This window comes from Taurulus bubalis, assembly GCF_910589615.1.
Source record: "Taurulus bubalis genome assembly, chromosome: 10".
Classification (NCBI taxonomy): Eukaryota; Metazoa; Chordata; class Actinopteri; order Perciformes; family Cottidae; genus Taurulus; species Taurulus bubalis.
The window spans coordinates 17,051,988-17,068,717 of NC_136598.1; the positions used below are offsets into that span (position 1 = coordinate 17,051,988).

The following is a 16,730-nucleotide window of genomic DNA, read 5'->3' on the forward strand; positions in this document are numbered from 1 at the left end:
ACATACAGAAACGCCAGTGTGTGTGCATGTGGGATGCGAGCGGACAATCACACGCACACATGCCGTCTGCCCACACACAGCGTGGTGACAGGTTATAAAACAAGTAGGGTAGGTATGGAGTGTGTGTGTGAGAGAGAGAGAGAGAGAGAGAGAGAGAGAGAGAGAGAGAGAGAGAGAGAGAGAGAGAGGATGCAGCTAAGATTTGGGCTAAAGGTCAGTTAGCTGTTGGAAGAGACAGGTGTCAGATATAGGTGACAGAGAGAGGGTTTCTCTGCCTGTGTGTGTGTGTGTGTGTGTGTGTGTGTGTGTGTGTGTGTGTGTGTGTGTGTGTGTGTGTGTGGATATTGCTGATGACAGTGAGATGTGATTAGCAGATTAGCCTGACAGGATGATTGGCAATAAGTGGATTACATAACACTATTGTTACCTACATTTGTTATTCACGTCCTCAGCAATCTGTGAACCCACACTGCTGTGTTTCTCTCTGTGTACATGTGCGATGGTAAAAGCACTCGATAAGACCATGTTTGTTCATCAGTGAACACTGCACCCTTATTAGAGCAGAGATGTAAGAATATCTGAGGGGAACTGTGTATATGTGCTAGCTAGTGGGAGAATGTGTAGTTGTGCGTTACCTGAATGAGACTGCGTAGCGACTCCACATACGACTGCTCTGTGTCCAAGAGGGTCATCATCACATGTTTCCTCATGTCCTGCGAAAACAGAAGATTGTCAATCATCAGAGCATGTCGACACTTTCTGCTAAAGAATACACAAAGTGGAGAATGCACCTTTTTTTTTTGCAGACACAGATATGAAGAATATTATGAGGGAGCAGATACAGACAAGACTGCAAACTCTCTCACACACACACACACACACACACACACACACACACACACACACACACACACACACACACACACACACACACAACTAGATTAGGGGTCTCAGAAACCAGGAAGTCCACAGAAGCAAAGCTTGACTCAGCTTTTCACACTATCAATGACTCATGACTCATGATTCATGGTTGCAAGTGAATGAGCTGCTCCTACACACAGTTGACAAAAAGCAACACATTATGGCAGAGAGGGAAAGTGAAAGAGATGAAGAGAGACAGATGATGGGAAGAAGAGCAAACAGTACATTTTTAATCAATATTATCATTGAACGTTATCAGATAAATTAAAATTAGTAGCTAAAACACAGGTTTTCAGTGTTTCCTCCATGGACACAACTGACAGGTTTGTGCAACAAAAGTCTGTCCCCATGACTGTGAGTGTGAGTGTGCGTGTGCGAGACAAAGAGAAAGCGAGGCGGGAGACTAAAAAAAGAGAGTTGAGGGATCATGGAACAAGGTATTATCTCAAGGTTCTCAGGGGAGAATCCCAACATATTCTGGTACAGAACTAAACATGACTTATAAATATCAGATGGTGCCACAGGCAAAATCCTATGGTGCCGACCACAGTGTCTTTCACACACACACGTTTCCCTATTCCCCTGCTCCTCTCTGCCAGCACCACTGTGTGCTTTAACTAACTAACAATAACTTCTCAGAAAGGCCATGTTTAGTGTTTGGCATCTGAAGTGATCCCAGGGGCGCTGTGGGGTACCACCGGAGGGTGAAAGACGGCGTGTGGATGGAGTGCACTGAGTGTTTTTTTGTTAGGTTTAACATTGACATGTAACCATTTGTTTTGTCAAATAATTTTTTCTTAAAATCAATAGTGTTTGCTGCTTCAGAGATTCATTCCAAGTTTACTCTGCCCTGAGATATAAACACAAACAGAATGGAGTAGAAGGAATAAATACAGGGCTTAACATAGCTAGAAAAGGATAGACACAATGCCACAGTAATCTTCCATCTATACACCAAAATTACCCTTCACAGGACCACTCATCTATTCTAAATACGTCTTGGCTCAGTCCTCTGATTCAGTCAGCAGCAGCTCTGCCGAACCATCCTCAATCACAGTTTTGCAAGTCTTGTCCAACTATACTTGTATTGAAAGGAAAGCATAGTTCAGTTGATCTTTCTTGGTCAATGTCCCACCTGCAAGTCTCAATAGACTGATTTGACATCCAGGTTGGATTCCTTAGTATTGCACCAAAATTAAGATGTGCACAGCAAGAAAGCAGAAGAAGACTTCTAATATTTTCTATTTAGTTTTGGGCTGATGACTTTCTAAACACTTGTTATACAAGTACATGAATGACATACATTATCATGTTATTATTAATGAACTATTGTTATAAATTAGTAGTAAATAGTAATACTGGAACAAGCAAACACTTGTTTGATGTTTGTAAAGTGATTTCCATTTTTTTTTTTATCACATCATCTGTCAATTCATTTTATAAATCAATGAACTACCTAATGGTTTTTGCATTATATCTTATGATCAATCAACTACCAACGTCTGTCAACAGAAGATCATTTTGTTGAGCATGATGCTATCAAGCATGGAGTGCAGCCACGTTGCCAGACAGCACCTAGAACTGTAGTAGTGCCATCGGAGAAATACTACAAACTGCAGTATTTATGTTGCGTACAGTATAGTAAAGTGTTGTAGTAGTGTAGTAAAATCAGGATTTCCCTGGTAGCTACAGCAAACACACACTGACACACGCACACACACTGCCCTCCACATAAGAACACAGCTGCCTCCTTCTGCATGAATGTCTTATAGAAATTAAATCCAATTTACGTTGATCAAATTGACGAATGCAGAGCCACTCTCTTTTTTACACGACTGCTGAATCATTACTTTGATGTCAACCTGACAAAAATAAACAAACTAACACACACACACACACTTCACAGGACTGATTTGGGCCCTCACAGAGCCGTTCAGTTGGTAATGATGGGAAGCAGAAGACGGGGGAGAACACATGTATGTGTGTGTGTGTGTGTGTGTGTGTGTGTGTGTGTGTGTGTGTGTGTGTGTGTGTGTGTGTGTGTGTGTGTGTGTGTGTGTGTGTGAGACAATGAGGTCAAACAACAAGGGAACTGTGCCTGATGACAGTAATGTTCCGTTCTGTGCTGGCCGTCTTTATTAGATTACAAACACATCATCAGAACATGGTGAAATAGTTGTATGAATGCTAGTTTCATTCTGCTAGCAGGGGGTTACCAAAGCAAGCTGAGGGTCTGATTGGTTAATGAGCCCCCGACCAGTTCAGATAGATCCAGTTTGATAAAACAACAGTCACACACTGCAACTGTGGTGCTGTGATGTCACAGGATGAGTCACTGTTTGCCATCTCGTTGTTCTCCCACGTCGCTCATGAGCTTGGGGAGTAAACGTTTCACCTTCAAAAGCCATCTAATCCTCATTTATTACACGGGGCACAACATTAGCCTGTAACCTCGTCAAACTGTTGGTTGATGTCAGGTCAAAAATTTTCCCCGTTTATCTAAATTACTCTATTTGGAGCCAACATTTCACGTGAAAATGCCAATAATACTGTAACTACCGTTCAGGTAAAAATTGAACCAGGAAGTTGATATCTAACAGTGATGGATGTTATAAATATATATATATGTTAATAATTTGACCTGCTGAATTCGAAACCTTCAAATTATTTGTAATCCGATAACTTTGATCTATTTAACCACCCTGATCTCAGGAATGATGTGGCCTGAAGAGCAATAATGTGTTTGTGTAACTTAATGAGCCCAAAACAGCCAAATCTGTGCCACAAGGAGTACAAACATGCATTAATATGTTAAGTGTGGGTTCACAGGAATCAACCCGTCACTAATTCGGAGAGGAAACCCTCTCGTGTGTGTGTGTGAGTGTACAATATGTGTGTGAGTAGAACAGCATGTTCTCACGTGTGCCTCTGCGTTCTCTGGTGTCTGGATAATGGTGTGGACACAGGGAGTCCATGAAGCAAGTTATTCCTCACAACTGCAGCCAGACATTACATGACAGCAGAGACAACATACCCTAGAGTCAGAGCACAGGCAGCGTTGTCTCGTGTCATTCTGCTTCACTACTTTAGTTGTGGTATCGTGCAGCACAGGTCATGCTGTGTATCAACTTCGTACTGCATTTCTGTCTTTGGCTGTATGTTGTTCTGTCATGTGGTCCAGCTACTACTTCTGCTACCACTCAGCAGCTCTACAGTCCAGATCAAACAGAAGCTAAATAAAGCAATGCTTTCGTCTTCCCTTCCCCCCCACACACACTCGTTTTGATAATACATTTTTGTAGAATTTATTTCTCAGGGATTTAGTATTGCCCTTTACTTTTTGTTTGTATAAAACTGTACAAAACTGTCCCTCTTTTGCTCTGCGCAGTTTGACAAGGACACATTTTGGGGGCTGCTGGATGAGAGAAACTGGATTAAATACAAGATATTCAATTGTAACATTTTATGTATTTATTATTGGATGGAAATTAACTCTTTTCATCCAGACAATTTAGTACCTAAAAGTGGTATTTTGCCAATAAAGGAATGAAGCTCCCAATCATCCTTATAAAAAATGCAGCAGCTGCTTTCAAATTTGTGCCATCAAAGATTTTGTGAGGTCCCCTTTTTCTCTTTCTGTGACCGATAAAAAGACTGGGACACCGCTGGAAACCATACAGCCCCGCACAAATAATGATATATCGGCAACAAGGTTATGTTTCTGCCATGTTTATTTTTGTACGTCTGGTCTCTTAGCTACAGAATGTAATTTTGTCCCGCCCTAACTGATGCATCAACGCTAATAATGTCCCTCACAGTCTGTTAACCGTCTTGAGACGAGATCGGCCAAAATGATCAAAATCACCAGTGTGAGTTCACCGTGGGTGTGAAGGGTCTTTAACGCTAATTGGTGTGCAGGAGTATTTCCCCAAGTCCTGCAAACGGAACCAGATGCAAATTAATGAATCTTCTATTGAAAAGAAATTGCTAACTTGTTCTAGTATAAAAATAACTGGTATGCACAAACCACTAAGTATACAAACTAGCGTCTATAAATAAGTTGTTCATGGAATTGTTTGACATCTTGGGAAATAACCGTATTTTCTTTCTTGACTGGTGAGATGAGACGATAGGCTGCACAACATGTAGCCGTCTGCAGCTATACTGCAGACGACACTTTTGTCCACTTTCTATTAATGAAAACTGAATTTGAGATTTTGTAGTTTTTTTCTTTCAATTCCTTGTTTTTACATGTGGCCAATTTACTGAATCGGTACCTAAACATCAGCACTACACATTATCAATACAACAAAATACTGGCTTTAGTTCCCTCAAACCCACACTGTTTGAGGTCTGAGCCGAAGTTGTGTAATTTAAAAGCATCAGCGACAAAAACAGAGCTATTTCCTCTCAGCTCATCGCTGTCGTCACACCACCTCACCCCTGCTGCCTTCATCCCAACTCCCCGGCGACGGTATCCCCTGGCAACAGCCTGGCGAAAGCAGCAACAGGCAGCCTCTTTGCCAAAAGAGAAAGCATCGTCATTGTCGTCGTCATCACCTCGCTCTTCCCCTAGTCATCCAAACACCTCTAAAACAGACTGATTCTCACATCTTCGTGTTTCAGGAAATCCTTCACTTCCTCTTCGAAATATGTAATTCTGGCAAGCTGCTAGTGACAGTGTGTGTGTGTGTGTGTGTGTGTGTGTGTGTGTGTGTGTGTGTGTGTGTGTGTGTGTGTGTGTGTCTCTATCATAGGCTGCATGGTCTCTATGTTACTCCCCAATTGTCATTTGCACGCCACCGACTTCCCTGACCTACTCTATGCTGATCAATAGTTTTGTCTCTCTTTCTGACACGCATGCACGGGCTATTGATCCACTTCCCGACTCCTCCATCATCATCATCATCATCATCTCCATTCCTTTCTTATTATCGTACTCTTTAAAGCTCCTGAAATTGGTCTCACCTACCAGTTCAGAAGATAATACATGTTAAAGTATGTTATTAGTCCTCGGCTGCTGCTTCAATATTTGCTTTATCAATACTCCAAGTGGGTCTCACAAAATAATTAGTATTTTTGTTCTTGTATTACATTACAAACAGAGCTGAACAAAATACTCAATTAATTGTTTGTTCATTGACCGAAAATTATATTATTTTTCTTTTCTCTAATGTGAATATTTGCTCTTTTAAGCTATTAAATACAATGTATTTGGGGCTCTGGATGGATGGTTAGACAAAACAAGACAAACAATACGCTGTGTAAAATTGACATTTAAAAAATATTGTTTTATAGATTTTATTGACAACATTTTGAGAAAACAGATTTTCAAAAGCTATTTGATGTCTGCAGTGAGAGTGAGTTTGTGCATTCATATTTCGATGTAATCCAAAGAGTATTTGTTGATTCTGCTGCCACTCAGGCATACATAACACAAGGTATACCACTAACACGCAAACATAAATTGCTGCTCGAGATGCCTTAAATAAAAATAAATTACGCTTAAATATAATAAAGATATATACGCACAGGTCATCAAAACACTGGACAGCGAGTGCAGACTTGTGAACATGTAGATGGACAGACAGACTACAAAGAGTGGTGTTAGTTTTTGTGTTGGAGCTAATTGTGCGATTTACTCAGCTGTAATTCTGAGAGAGGAGAGGAGACAGAGAGAGGAGGATCTGAAGAAAAAGAGATATCATCCAAGACATGTTCAAACAAAGAATGTGGTTACAATAATGAAGGAGTTGGACAGAAAAACAGAACAAATAAAAAAGCATGTACTACTGCAGCAGAAGAATAAGGAGGAGAGCACAAGAGCTAAAAGAAAGAGGCTGGATGGAGTGAAATCTAAATGGACCTGGACAAGCAGGTGATCATGTCAAAACCACACAAATCTTAACCGCAAAGAAAAGAAAACACAGTCTACCTCTCCGTTGTGGTTTCCAGCACAAAGTCCATTCCCATTCAAATTCCCACTGGAGTTCCCATTCCTGTTGTTGTTTCTGAACTGATCCACAGCATCTCTGTCCACCACCACTTCTCCTCCTCCTCCTCCTCCCTCATCTCCTATATTCTCGCCATTCTCATTCATTTCCTCCAGAGCAATGCTGAACTGGGCAAGGGTTCGAACCATCTGCAGCATACGGAGCGGTCCCTGTGCCCGAACGTACACTTACTTTGGCACATAGACGCCCGAGAAACAACCGGAAAAAACACCTGCAGGGCTTGTGTCTGTTTGTTTACTCACACAAACACGATCTTCATGTCCACAGAATAGCGTCAGAAGACGACACCTGAGGATCGAAGCGATCACTACCTTGTCTCACAACATGAAATAAACATGTTCCTCATAGTTGTTTTTTTCTTCCTCTGCCAACGGACACTTTTAAATAATTCAGTCCTTAAGAAAGCAACCTCTCGGCAAGCAAATCTTCTGCTCCTCCATAAATGTAGTCTCTTGTGTCAAAGTGTGCGTCTTGTTCTGTAGCAGGTAGGCTCTGAAGCACACACAAATACACACGCACACACACACACACACCCTATGTGAAAGGCAAAGGAGCACCCTTCAGCATGTATGCATGGGTGTCCGATCTGTTTCTACTGCTTGGATGATGTCAGCAAGATCTGAGCGTATGTTGAGGTGTGTGTGTGTGGACCACGGGAGAGATAAAAAAGTGTGTGGTGTGTGTGTGAGAGAGAGAGAGAGAGAGAGAGAGAGAGAGAGAGAGAGAGAGAGAGAGAGAGAGAGAGAGAGAGAGAGAGAGAGAGAGTGTGTCATGGCCCTCCCCCCGGTTGTGTAAAATGAGAGACAGCAGGCAGGGCAGACGCTTACAGCGCTTAGCCCCGTCCTGCTCAGCTAGACTCGACCAATCCCTCCCTAAATAATCGATTGAGGCATCCGAGGGACGAGAGGAGGGAGGATGACAGAGCTGTCCATCCATCCGTCTCCCGCCTAACCAGCTTTCGAATGATCTGTTCAACATCATCTTTATGTCACGACAGCACCAACTATTGCTTGTTCAGTTCCGTTTCTAAGCAGCAGCCCACGGATAACCATGACAACAGTGAGCAAGGGTGTCATTAACTACAAATCAAGCATCCAGGCGATGATCTTTATAAGCATGTTGTAACTTTTTATCACATTTTTAACACATTTGTCACATCTTTGGGCTGCTGATGTATATTGCACTGTATATATATATATATATATATATATATATATATATATATATATATATATATATATATATACACACACACACACTTCTAATTCACGTTTTATATGCACTTTATATACACTGGATATACTTGCATTTTCTTTATTTAATTTTCTTAAATATAATATGTTCTGCTCTGCTACTTTATTGTATTGTATATATTGAGTATTTCCCATACTTAATATTTTTATGTTTACTATGTAACTTTGCTTGCTGTTGCCACAAAGAAATTGTGAATAAAGTATATCTATCTATCTAATGCTTTCCATTTTTATGGCAAAAACATAGAAATCTAAAAAAATCGATTAGAGGGGCACAAATTTAGTTCACCTGTCATGAGAAGTGAAAACAGTAGTTTGATGTTATACATGGCTCAAGCCTACATTACAATCTGGAGGTGTGGGGTTTGAAATAAGTTGGCATTTAGGGGGTATGCAGAGTCTAATGAAAGAAACTGTTGAGTTGCATTATGGGAATTGTGGATCCTGTTTTTGAAGCTTGACCCAAATAGGATCTCTCAGCCTCTGCTACTTTTCTCTCTTCTTGGTCTCTTGTGAGTGCCTTAACTTTATGAAAGTGCAATACTAAATCAATGGAGTAGCATTTAAGTGTTTGTTTAGTCAATATGATATTATAATGAAAAATGCCAAGTTAGAGAGAAAAGCAACACAAAGGAAGCAGGAAATTCTGAAATAGTCACATTATCACATTAATTATCAGATTTTTAACAGCAATTTAGAGAAGAAGCCTTCCTGTTTTCTATTGATGTTACTATTAATGCAGTCTCAACAAATCCTCTGTTTTACAATAAAACCCTTTCAATCTATTGAAAAACTTCAAGAAGGGTTGAGTTGAAAAGTAGCTTAATATTGAGAAAGCGCACCAAAGTCCTATCAAACAAAATTAATTAAGTGAGAAGAATATTTCCACAAAAAAATAAACTAAAAGCAGCACACAAATATGGCAGCATTGTGTATTAAAATAGTGCTATGAATACAGGGACTGATAATCTACGTTTTGTCTTTCCTGAGCTCGGTTATTAGAGGCCATTATTTAAGTAGAAGCTTTATTTATATAAATACATATGCCTTCATAAGTGTTTGAATAAATATATATTTTCGTCACATCGTCGTTTCTCAATTTCCACCGTCCTTTCAGACTCTGTTAGCAACTGCATTACCACATAAAGTGAATTACCTAAAACATGCAGAACTATCAGTATGGTCCTTTAACAATTCATTAAGTACGGGCATCCACATTAACACACAGCAAGCAAACACACACACTTTATAATACAGATGGGCAAAAAACTTAGAGTAGAGACTGAAAAACTGCACTTTTGACAAAATGGTCAAAAAGGATTGTGTGCGCACGGTTATGCAAGTGTGCACACATCAGCTGGAAGGCACACGTCGCCAGAGTTTTTTGGTGCATTAATCTAAAATGCAGTTTTAATGAAAAAGTTTCATAAGTAGAACACGGCACGGCATGTGGGTTTGAACAGCTTTCAAGCAACCGAGAAGCAACAGTATCTTAAAAAATACATTGCACTATACAATATTAACACAAATAACAAGCCTCAAGTGCTTTGATGTCAACCAGCTCAATACAGAGTACTTCTATGTTGCACACTATTATAGTTTGAGGAAAGAAACGATAAAACACAAGAGTTTCCTGTTCAAACTAAGCATTGTATAAGATGGCTTTTGTCCAGCGTTAAACCCAACCACACTTTCAGTCTCTCTCTCCAACTGAGATCAGTTGGTGACAACAGAACAAAGGTCACAAGGGACATTTAAAGGTCAAGCTCGTGGCAGGAAATTGGCCTTTAATCCTTGTTGCCATAGAAACAACAGACGAGTTTGAAGGTCTGGTGACAGAGATCAGAGATGACAATCTCTCAGGCATTTTAGGAGTTGGGCGACAGCGTTATTTTAATACATATACTTCGTTCTCTGGGCTGTACATCTAGTTCTTCTCTTTACCAACAAACAAATACAAAATAATGGCCACTTGAATGCCATAGTAAGCACTTTAAACTAACCTTCCTCCAAAGTCTGATGCTTTAAAGTTCTGTAGAGAATAAACAGGAAGATGTTTCCCTCTTTCTTTATATCTGCGTCTCTATGTTTCTATTCGGTTGCATAACCCACCTATTCAACACCTCCAACTCATCAACAATGGAGCTCTGTGGCACAGAGGACTAAGCTATGGCTTTGTCTACCCTACAAAGACAATACTTGTTCGTCGAATCAATTGGTTATTGGTTTTCTACTTTCCGTGGGATTCTTTGACCATAAGAAATACATTGAACATCACTAGACTTATCTTTTAAGCTTCACAAGAGCACAAAATCATCACCTGACCAGATACATCAGCATCCACAGCATCTTGTTTCTACCGCAACTTCACAGTGCTCACGTCTATGCATCAGCATTTCCTGTTTAGTCTTGGACTAATACAGCTGCTAGTTAGTGAAGAAAAAGCAGCTATAAAGTGTGTTTGTGTGTGCGTGGATGGAATCAAACAACACTGATCATTCATTTTCAAAAAACGTTGACTATTCAGTCTAGAGATCAACCATTAAAATAACAATCTTTCATTACAATAAAAAAAAAATCTGCTGTTTTTATGAATCACATTTAACAGCATTTATAAATAAACACGGCAGGATAGCATTGTAACGCCACGCCAGATACGCATATTTGGCTGATCATGAGTGGACTGAATTTGCAGATGTGGTTAAACCTTGTGTTATTTCCCCACCCTGCAAAGAAATGTGTGTGTGTGTGTGTGTGTGTGTGTGTGTGTGTGTGTGTGTGTGTGTGTGTGTGTGTGTGTGTGTGTGTGTGTGTGTGTGTGTGTGGTTTAATTCTTGCTTAGCGGCCCCGCCTGGCTGTGTCAGTGACCGTTAAGTGCTGCAAAATGCAGCTGTGACATCCTTATCACAGCCTCGGAGCCAATATCGCTGAACAAAAACTGAGGCGGTCTGGATGAGAGTATAGATAAACATGTGGGAGGACTGATGACAACCGTCAGCAAACCTGATCCTCGTGTGTGTGTGTGTGTGTGTGTGTGTGTGTGTGTGTGTGTGTGTGTGTGTCATGAAATTGCCTATATACAGGTTATAAAAGATACATCACATGTCATGCAGGTGTGTGTGTATGTGCAGCAGGTGTGTAGAGCTCTGTTGGCCAACATTGAACACTAGAATAATGACAGACAATTCCAGGAAAAAGATGATTCCCACTGTTTGCTCCAACGTGTGAGGTCATGATAAAGCTCTGCGTTTTCATATTCACTGTGTTTTATCGATTCGCCTCTCGTGTCCAGGTTCCCCTTACCCTGTCTCGTCCTCTCTCCATCTGTCTGTCTCTTGCTTATACTACATAGTATATACAATACAGATTCATATGCTGAAATACTGTATTCATAAAATACTGTGTACTGAAATATATTTATCAATTGTGACAATCAACGTCTATGATTTAAAGCTTTAACATAATTTGATGTTGTGTTGTAATGCATGTTTTACTGTACCTAAATTAAAGTAACTATAACAAGCATTTACACACACACACACACACACACACACACACACACACACACACACACACACACACACACACACACACACACACACACACACACACACACACACACACACACACACACACTATCCACAAGGGGGCAGTATTCATATTGAAAAATTAGTTGAGTATAACTGTTTTTTTGTCTTCCTGACAGAGGGTCACAGTTAAACTTTTCTGAAAAGGGCATTAAGGGATTCATTCAGAAGCCATCAAATAAAAGGGCCCTGCTAATGAGAAAAAGTTCCTAAAAATATTCGTTTTGATTGGAAAAGTATCAGATACTTGGTTTTACTTCCCTTCCGGCCAAAAGCGACAGTCATAAAGAGTGTAATGAGCAAAGTAAACAAGTGGTATCTAACAGAGCTGGGATTGTTGTCGAATTTGTAGTGTGTGTGTGTAAAAAACTCACAGGTAACCAGATCTACTTGCTCTCCAAATACGCCCTTATGGGATAGTGTGGATTTGTGTGTGTGTCTGTGTCAGTGTGTGAGAGAGAGAGAGAGAGCGATACAGAGATACGTGTACTGTGAAAAGAGTCTTTGTCCCCGAGAGGTAAGGCTGAGGCAAGGACACGATTAATGCTTCGGCTAATATTTATTTATTGATATTGATATAATTTTTCTTGCTCTGACACGCACATTGAACTGAATCGTATCCATGGAAGAAGCGACGGACTAAACTGATGAGGAAAAACCAAATGCAATTAAAACCCAAGGCCATGAAATTATCAGTCAAATGTATGAAAAAATACATTTTTGATGAACTGATTGATTTGATGATGAAAGACAATGAAAGATGCATCACGTTGATGAATTTGGGTAGCTTTTAAAAATCTAATACCCATAAACTTCAAGGTAGTTCCAAGACAAAACACAGACTGAAACAGACATAAATAGTCAGGCGATAGTTAGTAGTTTTTTTGTGTGAGTTTAGTGCCCTTTTTTAAAATCTTTATCAGCATCCTCAACCAAACAGCATTACAGTCACAAACCAGGAGGAGCTTTCCATCCTCTGTACATATATGTCCTCAATTTCCGGTCCCTGACAAGCGGAAATCTCATCCACTTCCTGCCCAGCAACCTATCACAGAATGCACTGGATGCAGAGATAGCCATCAGCCACAGAGACGAGTCTTAACCCCAACACCACTCCGGAAATACCTTCTCTGTGTCTTCGTCTCTCCCACCCAGTTTGTCCTTTCTGCCACCCTCCTTCATCTTTTTCTCTCCCTGAACATTTCTAGAAATCCTTTCATCTCACTCACACTGCCTCCCTCACGTAATCTGAATAGTAAAACCTCCTATCTATTATTATTTTTTGGGATGCACTAGTAATATAAGGATCTTGAAGAGACTGTCAGTCTCATGAAAGATGCACACAGTGATAAGACTGGCTCTTCAGCAGCGCTCGGACATGCTCGTGCTCGTGCACACACACACACACACACACACACACACACACACACACACACACACACACACACACGTATAACTTTGCGACAGAGAGTGGGGGAAAAGGGAGGAGGAGGAAAAGGGAAGGAGAAATTACAAGCAGAAATGAAGAGGATGTGGTGGAAAATAGCAACAAGAGATAAATCAAGACTGCGAGGGCACTTAGTAGACAGTCAGCTTCGTTCCCAGCAGATTTTACTTTTCTAATACTACAGATTTAGCCCGAGACTAATCACTATACTGTAGATTGAACCAATCTCCCCTTCCCATTTCACTTTCTTTCTCCCCCTTTCTAGTCCCTCTTTCTCTCCATTTCCCCTCTTTATCCTATATCCTCGACATTCCTGACCCCTCACAGCTTAAAATCCTTGCATGCGTGCATTTTTTATTTTTGTGTGTATAGGTTGGCCGGCTGGTAAAGCTACAATAAATGAAGCGTCTTATTCCAGCTTTAGGCAATCAAAACATGCTGGCCTTCTTAAAAAAAAGGGCTGAATGGAGCTAAAACTTTCCAGGGAAATGCTGTCAAGAGAAGCTTTGAGAAGATTTACAATAATGAAAATGCCAAGAAGCCATAAACACCGTCCTGTATATGTGCACCACAGGTAGCAGAAAAAGCCTGAACTCAAACAATGAGCGGTTAGATGATAACACACACACACATACAGGGGAGTGACTGCAACAATGCACCAAAAAAAAGCCGCTGTCATGAGAGGGTGCCAAAGAAGTAACAGAACACAGACAATAAGTATGAGGCACATCACTGTCATACGGTTCAAAACCATGAGCTCCATGTATTTTAATAAAGAATGGCTCCACACTATTTTGGAAGGAGGAACAACACATCTGCTCCGGCCTTTATGGGTTAAATAGTCTCTTGAACCACTGAAAACGCCCAACATCGCAGCTGGGTGTGGTCAGGTGTGGTCTGTTGTACTTGTGACCCCACCCAGCTACGATGTAGCCTCGTACTTTAGTGCCACGTTACATCCCAGCTGCACAGGTTGTGGAAACAAAAGCATGCTGTCAGCGCAAGTTGGCCCGGGCAAGGCAGGTTTATTAGATTGCCGTTACTCAGTTCTCTTCCCCTTTGCAGCCTGGAGGGGTGTGTTTGTTTTGTCACAAAGCATGAAATGAAAAAAGTTGAAAATAGTAAAAGTTTTATGAGGAAGCAGAGCGGATCATTTGTCAAACATCTGGTTTGATTCATTACAGTTGAGACAGAAAGCCATTTTTGGGCTTGAAATGTACTTTTCTGAGGACAGAAACAAAAGACAGCGTGGCACCAATTTCTATTATTTTTCTTCTTTTATACCGATTGAAGAGATCGGAGAAATTCCATAATTGCACTAATTTTTTTCATTCACAACTCCCTCTCATGACGCTCTTCTTTGTCTGATCTCTGCATCACACTCACATCGTTGCACACTGCGAGCCTTGAGACTGAGCGGCCCCCCAAAAAAACCCAGAAAAAACCCTTTCACAGAGAAAAAAGGGAAGAAACCTTCAGGAGAGCAACAGAGGAGGATCCCTCTCCCCGGATGGACAGAAGCAATAGATGTCATGTGACCAGAATGAATAACGTAACACAGTTACAGCAGATTCAATGATCATATAATGAGTAGTAGGCATGGACAATGATCCAGACAACCACGATACATTTCAGGAGAAGGAGATAGAGCGTCTTTAAAGACCAGAAAAATTGGAGTTGCCACTTCTTTATAGTCAAATGAAAGCCTGGTGGTGGCGTCGTCACACAGGCAGTGGCGGCAGGGAGGAGGCCACTGCATATACGTGAACCAGCACCAACGTCCACTTTTTCTGTAGCTGCTGCACCCCTTTGCTTCGAGCTGTGATTCCTGAGACACATATGATCAGCTACTGTTGTCACTTCACCCTCTAAAAAGGGCCTAAAGGATCCGTAACGACCAAATGGGAGGGGGTCTTTTGAGCCTCTTTCAGTTTGGACACCAAGGCAGGTGAGTTGGGGAAAGAGAGAGATGGAGCTCTGTTATTGGGCGCTCAGTTGTGATGTAACACTGGTTGCCACAGAAATATCTGAATGGAAGAGAAAGCAGCTCAGGGCACCCACTGATCAGCACCTACCACACACGCATTCACCCTGCAGTGTCACGCTAGAGAGCTGCATCCCCAATCTCCTAGCAACAACATCTGGCATCATCGTGGAGGTCCAACTGGAAAACTGTCTGTGAACCACGTTAACACATGACAGGGGGGCCAGGAATAGATAAAAACATGTAACTCTTGTCTTCAGAGTGTCCTCGCCAAAGCAGATGGATCTTATAAAGCTTAAAATTATTTTCCTACTATGACTAAGTCTTAAAATGTCCTCTGTGTACATGCATAAGCTATTCAGCAAGAGAGGCTATTTAGCTGCCCAAATACGACAGGTAGCTTAAGAGCTGATTTTAGGTCAACACAAGATTAATCACTTATCGGCTCGTATGTTCAACAAGCACATCAGCCTGCATAATGCCGTGTGCTGAAAGAGTGATGTCAAACATAAGAGCTCCTTCGTGCTCGACGTCCACGTGGACAGAAGAGGACCTGATTGAGGACCACCCTCCCATGAGCTGGGCTCCCACTGGGACAGAACTAAAAAAGGTAAACATTGTCTTTGTCTCCACTACAGACACACACAACCAGATACTCCCAGGATCGTTTATAACTGCTCACATTCCACTACATCTGCGCACACGCACACACACACACACACACACACACACACACACACACACACACACACACACACAGGGGGTGCTCTCCGTCATCTTTACAGTACACATTAACCACTGCTTTGTCAAAATATTCCCTAACAGTGTCCCACTGAACTTACTGCCTTTCTGAAAGCGAGCAACAACAATGGAGTGAGAACAAACAGCCGAGCAGAAAATAACTGCATTTGTCACATTGAGTGATTTGGAGTGGAAGTGCTCCTTTGTTTGCTTGTTCTCTAGATTAAAAATGACTTATTTCCTAATGACCTTACACTCCTGTGAACCATGTGTTTAGACTGGGCTAATGTCTATGGTGTGTTTGAACAGGGGCTGGCTGGCGAGCAGTGGGACGTTTAGTTAATGTGTACTCTTGAGTAAAGCCGGAGAGGAAGGGAGATGTTAAAAATGTTACAGAGAGCTCTTTCCAAAGAACTGGGTGTGTAGCATCTGCTGAGAGAAAGAGAGAGGAACAGTTTTGGAGGAGGGCAAAGTATGAGAGGGTTGAGAGAGCAAACTAAAACGGAAGATGATAACATGAATACGAAAGAGAGCTGCCAGTGAACTTCAGGATATCCAGAGAAAAATGGGGAGAAAAAAAAGGAGAGAAGAAAAGAGACCCCATGTTTCAACCCGGCCCGATTCCCTCTCACTCTCTCCTTATATGGCAGTGTTGCGTGTGTGTGTGTGTGTGTGTGTGTGTGTGTGTGTGTGTGTGTGTGTGTGTGTGTGTGTGTGTGTGTGTGTGTGTGTGTGTGTGTGTGTGTGTGTGTGTGTGTGTGTGAGTGTGAGTGTGAGAGATAC

The 16,730-nt window shown here is 41.4% G+C and overlaps 1 protein-coding gene across 1 annotated transcript in view; it reads right to left on the reverse strand.

Annotated features, from left to right (window-relative positions):
* arhgef17 (Rho guanine nucleotide exchange factor (GEF) 17) overlaps positions 1 to 16,730 on the reverse strand; it is a gene marked incomplete at both ends in the record, with an annotated part of 50,784 nt that overhangs the window by 13,066 nt on the left and 20,988 nt on the right. Inside the window, one exon of the mRNA XM_079225138.1 lies at positions 636 to 713. Within this exon, the coding sequence (XP_079081264.1) occupies positions 636 to 713 (78 nt within the window). The remainder of the gene's footprint in view (positions 1 to 635; positions 714 to 16,730) is intronic.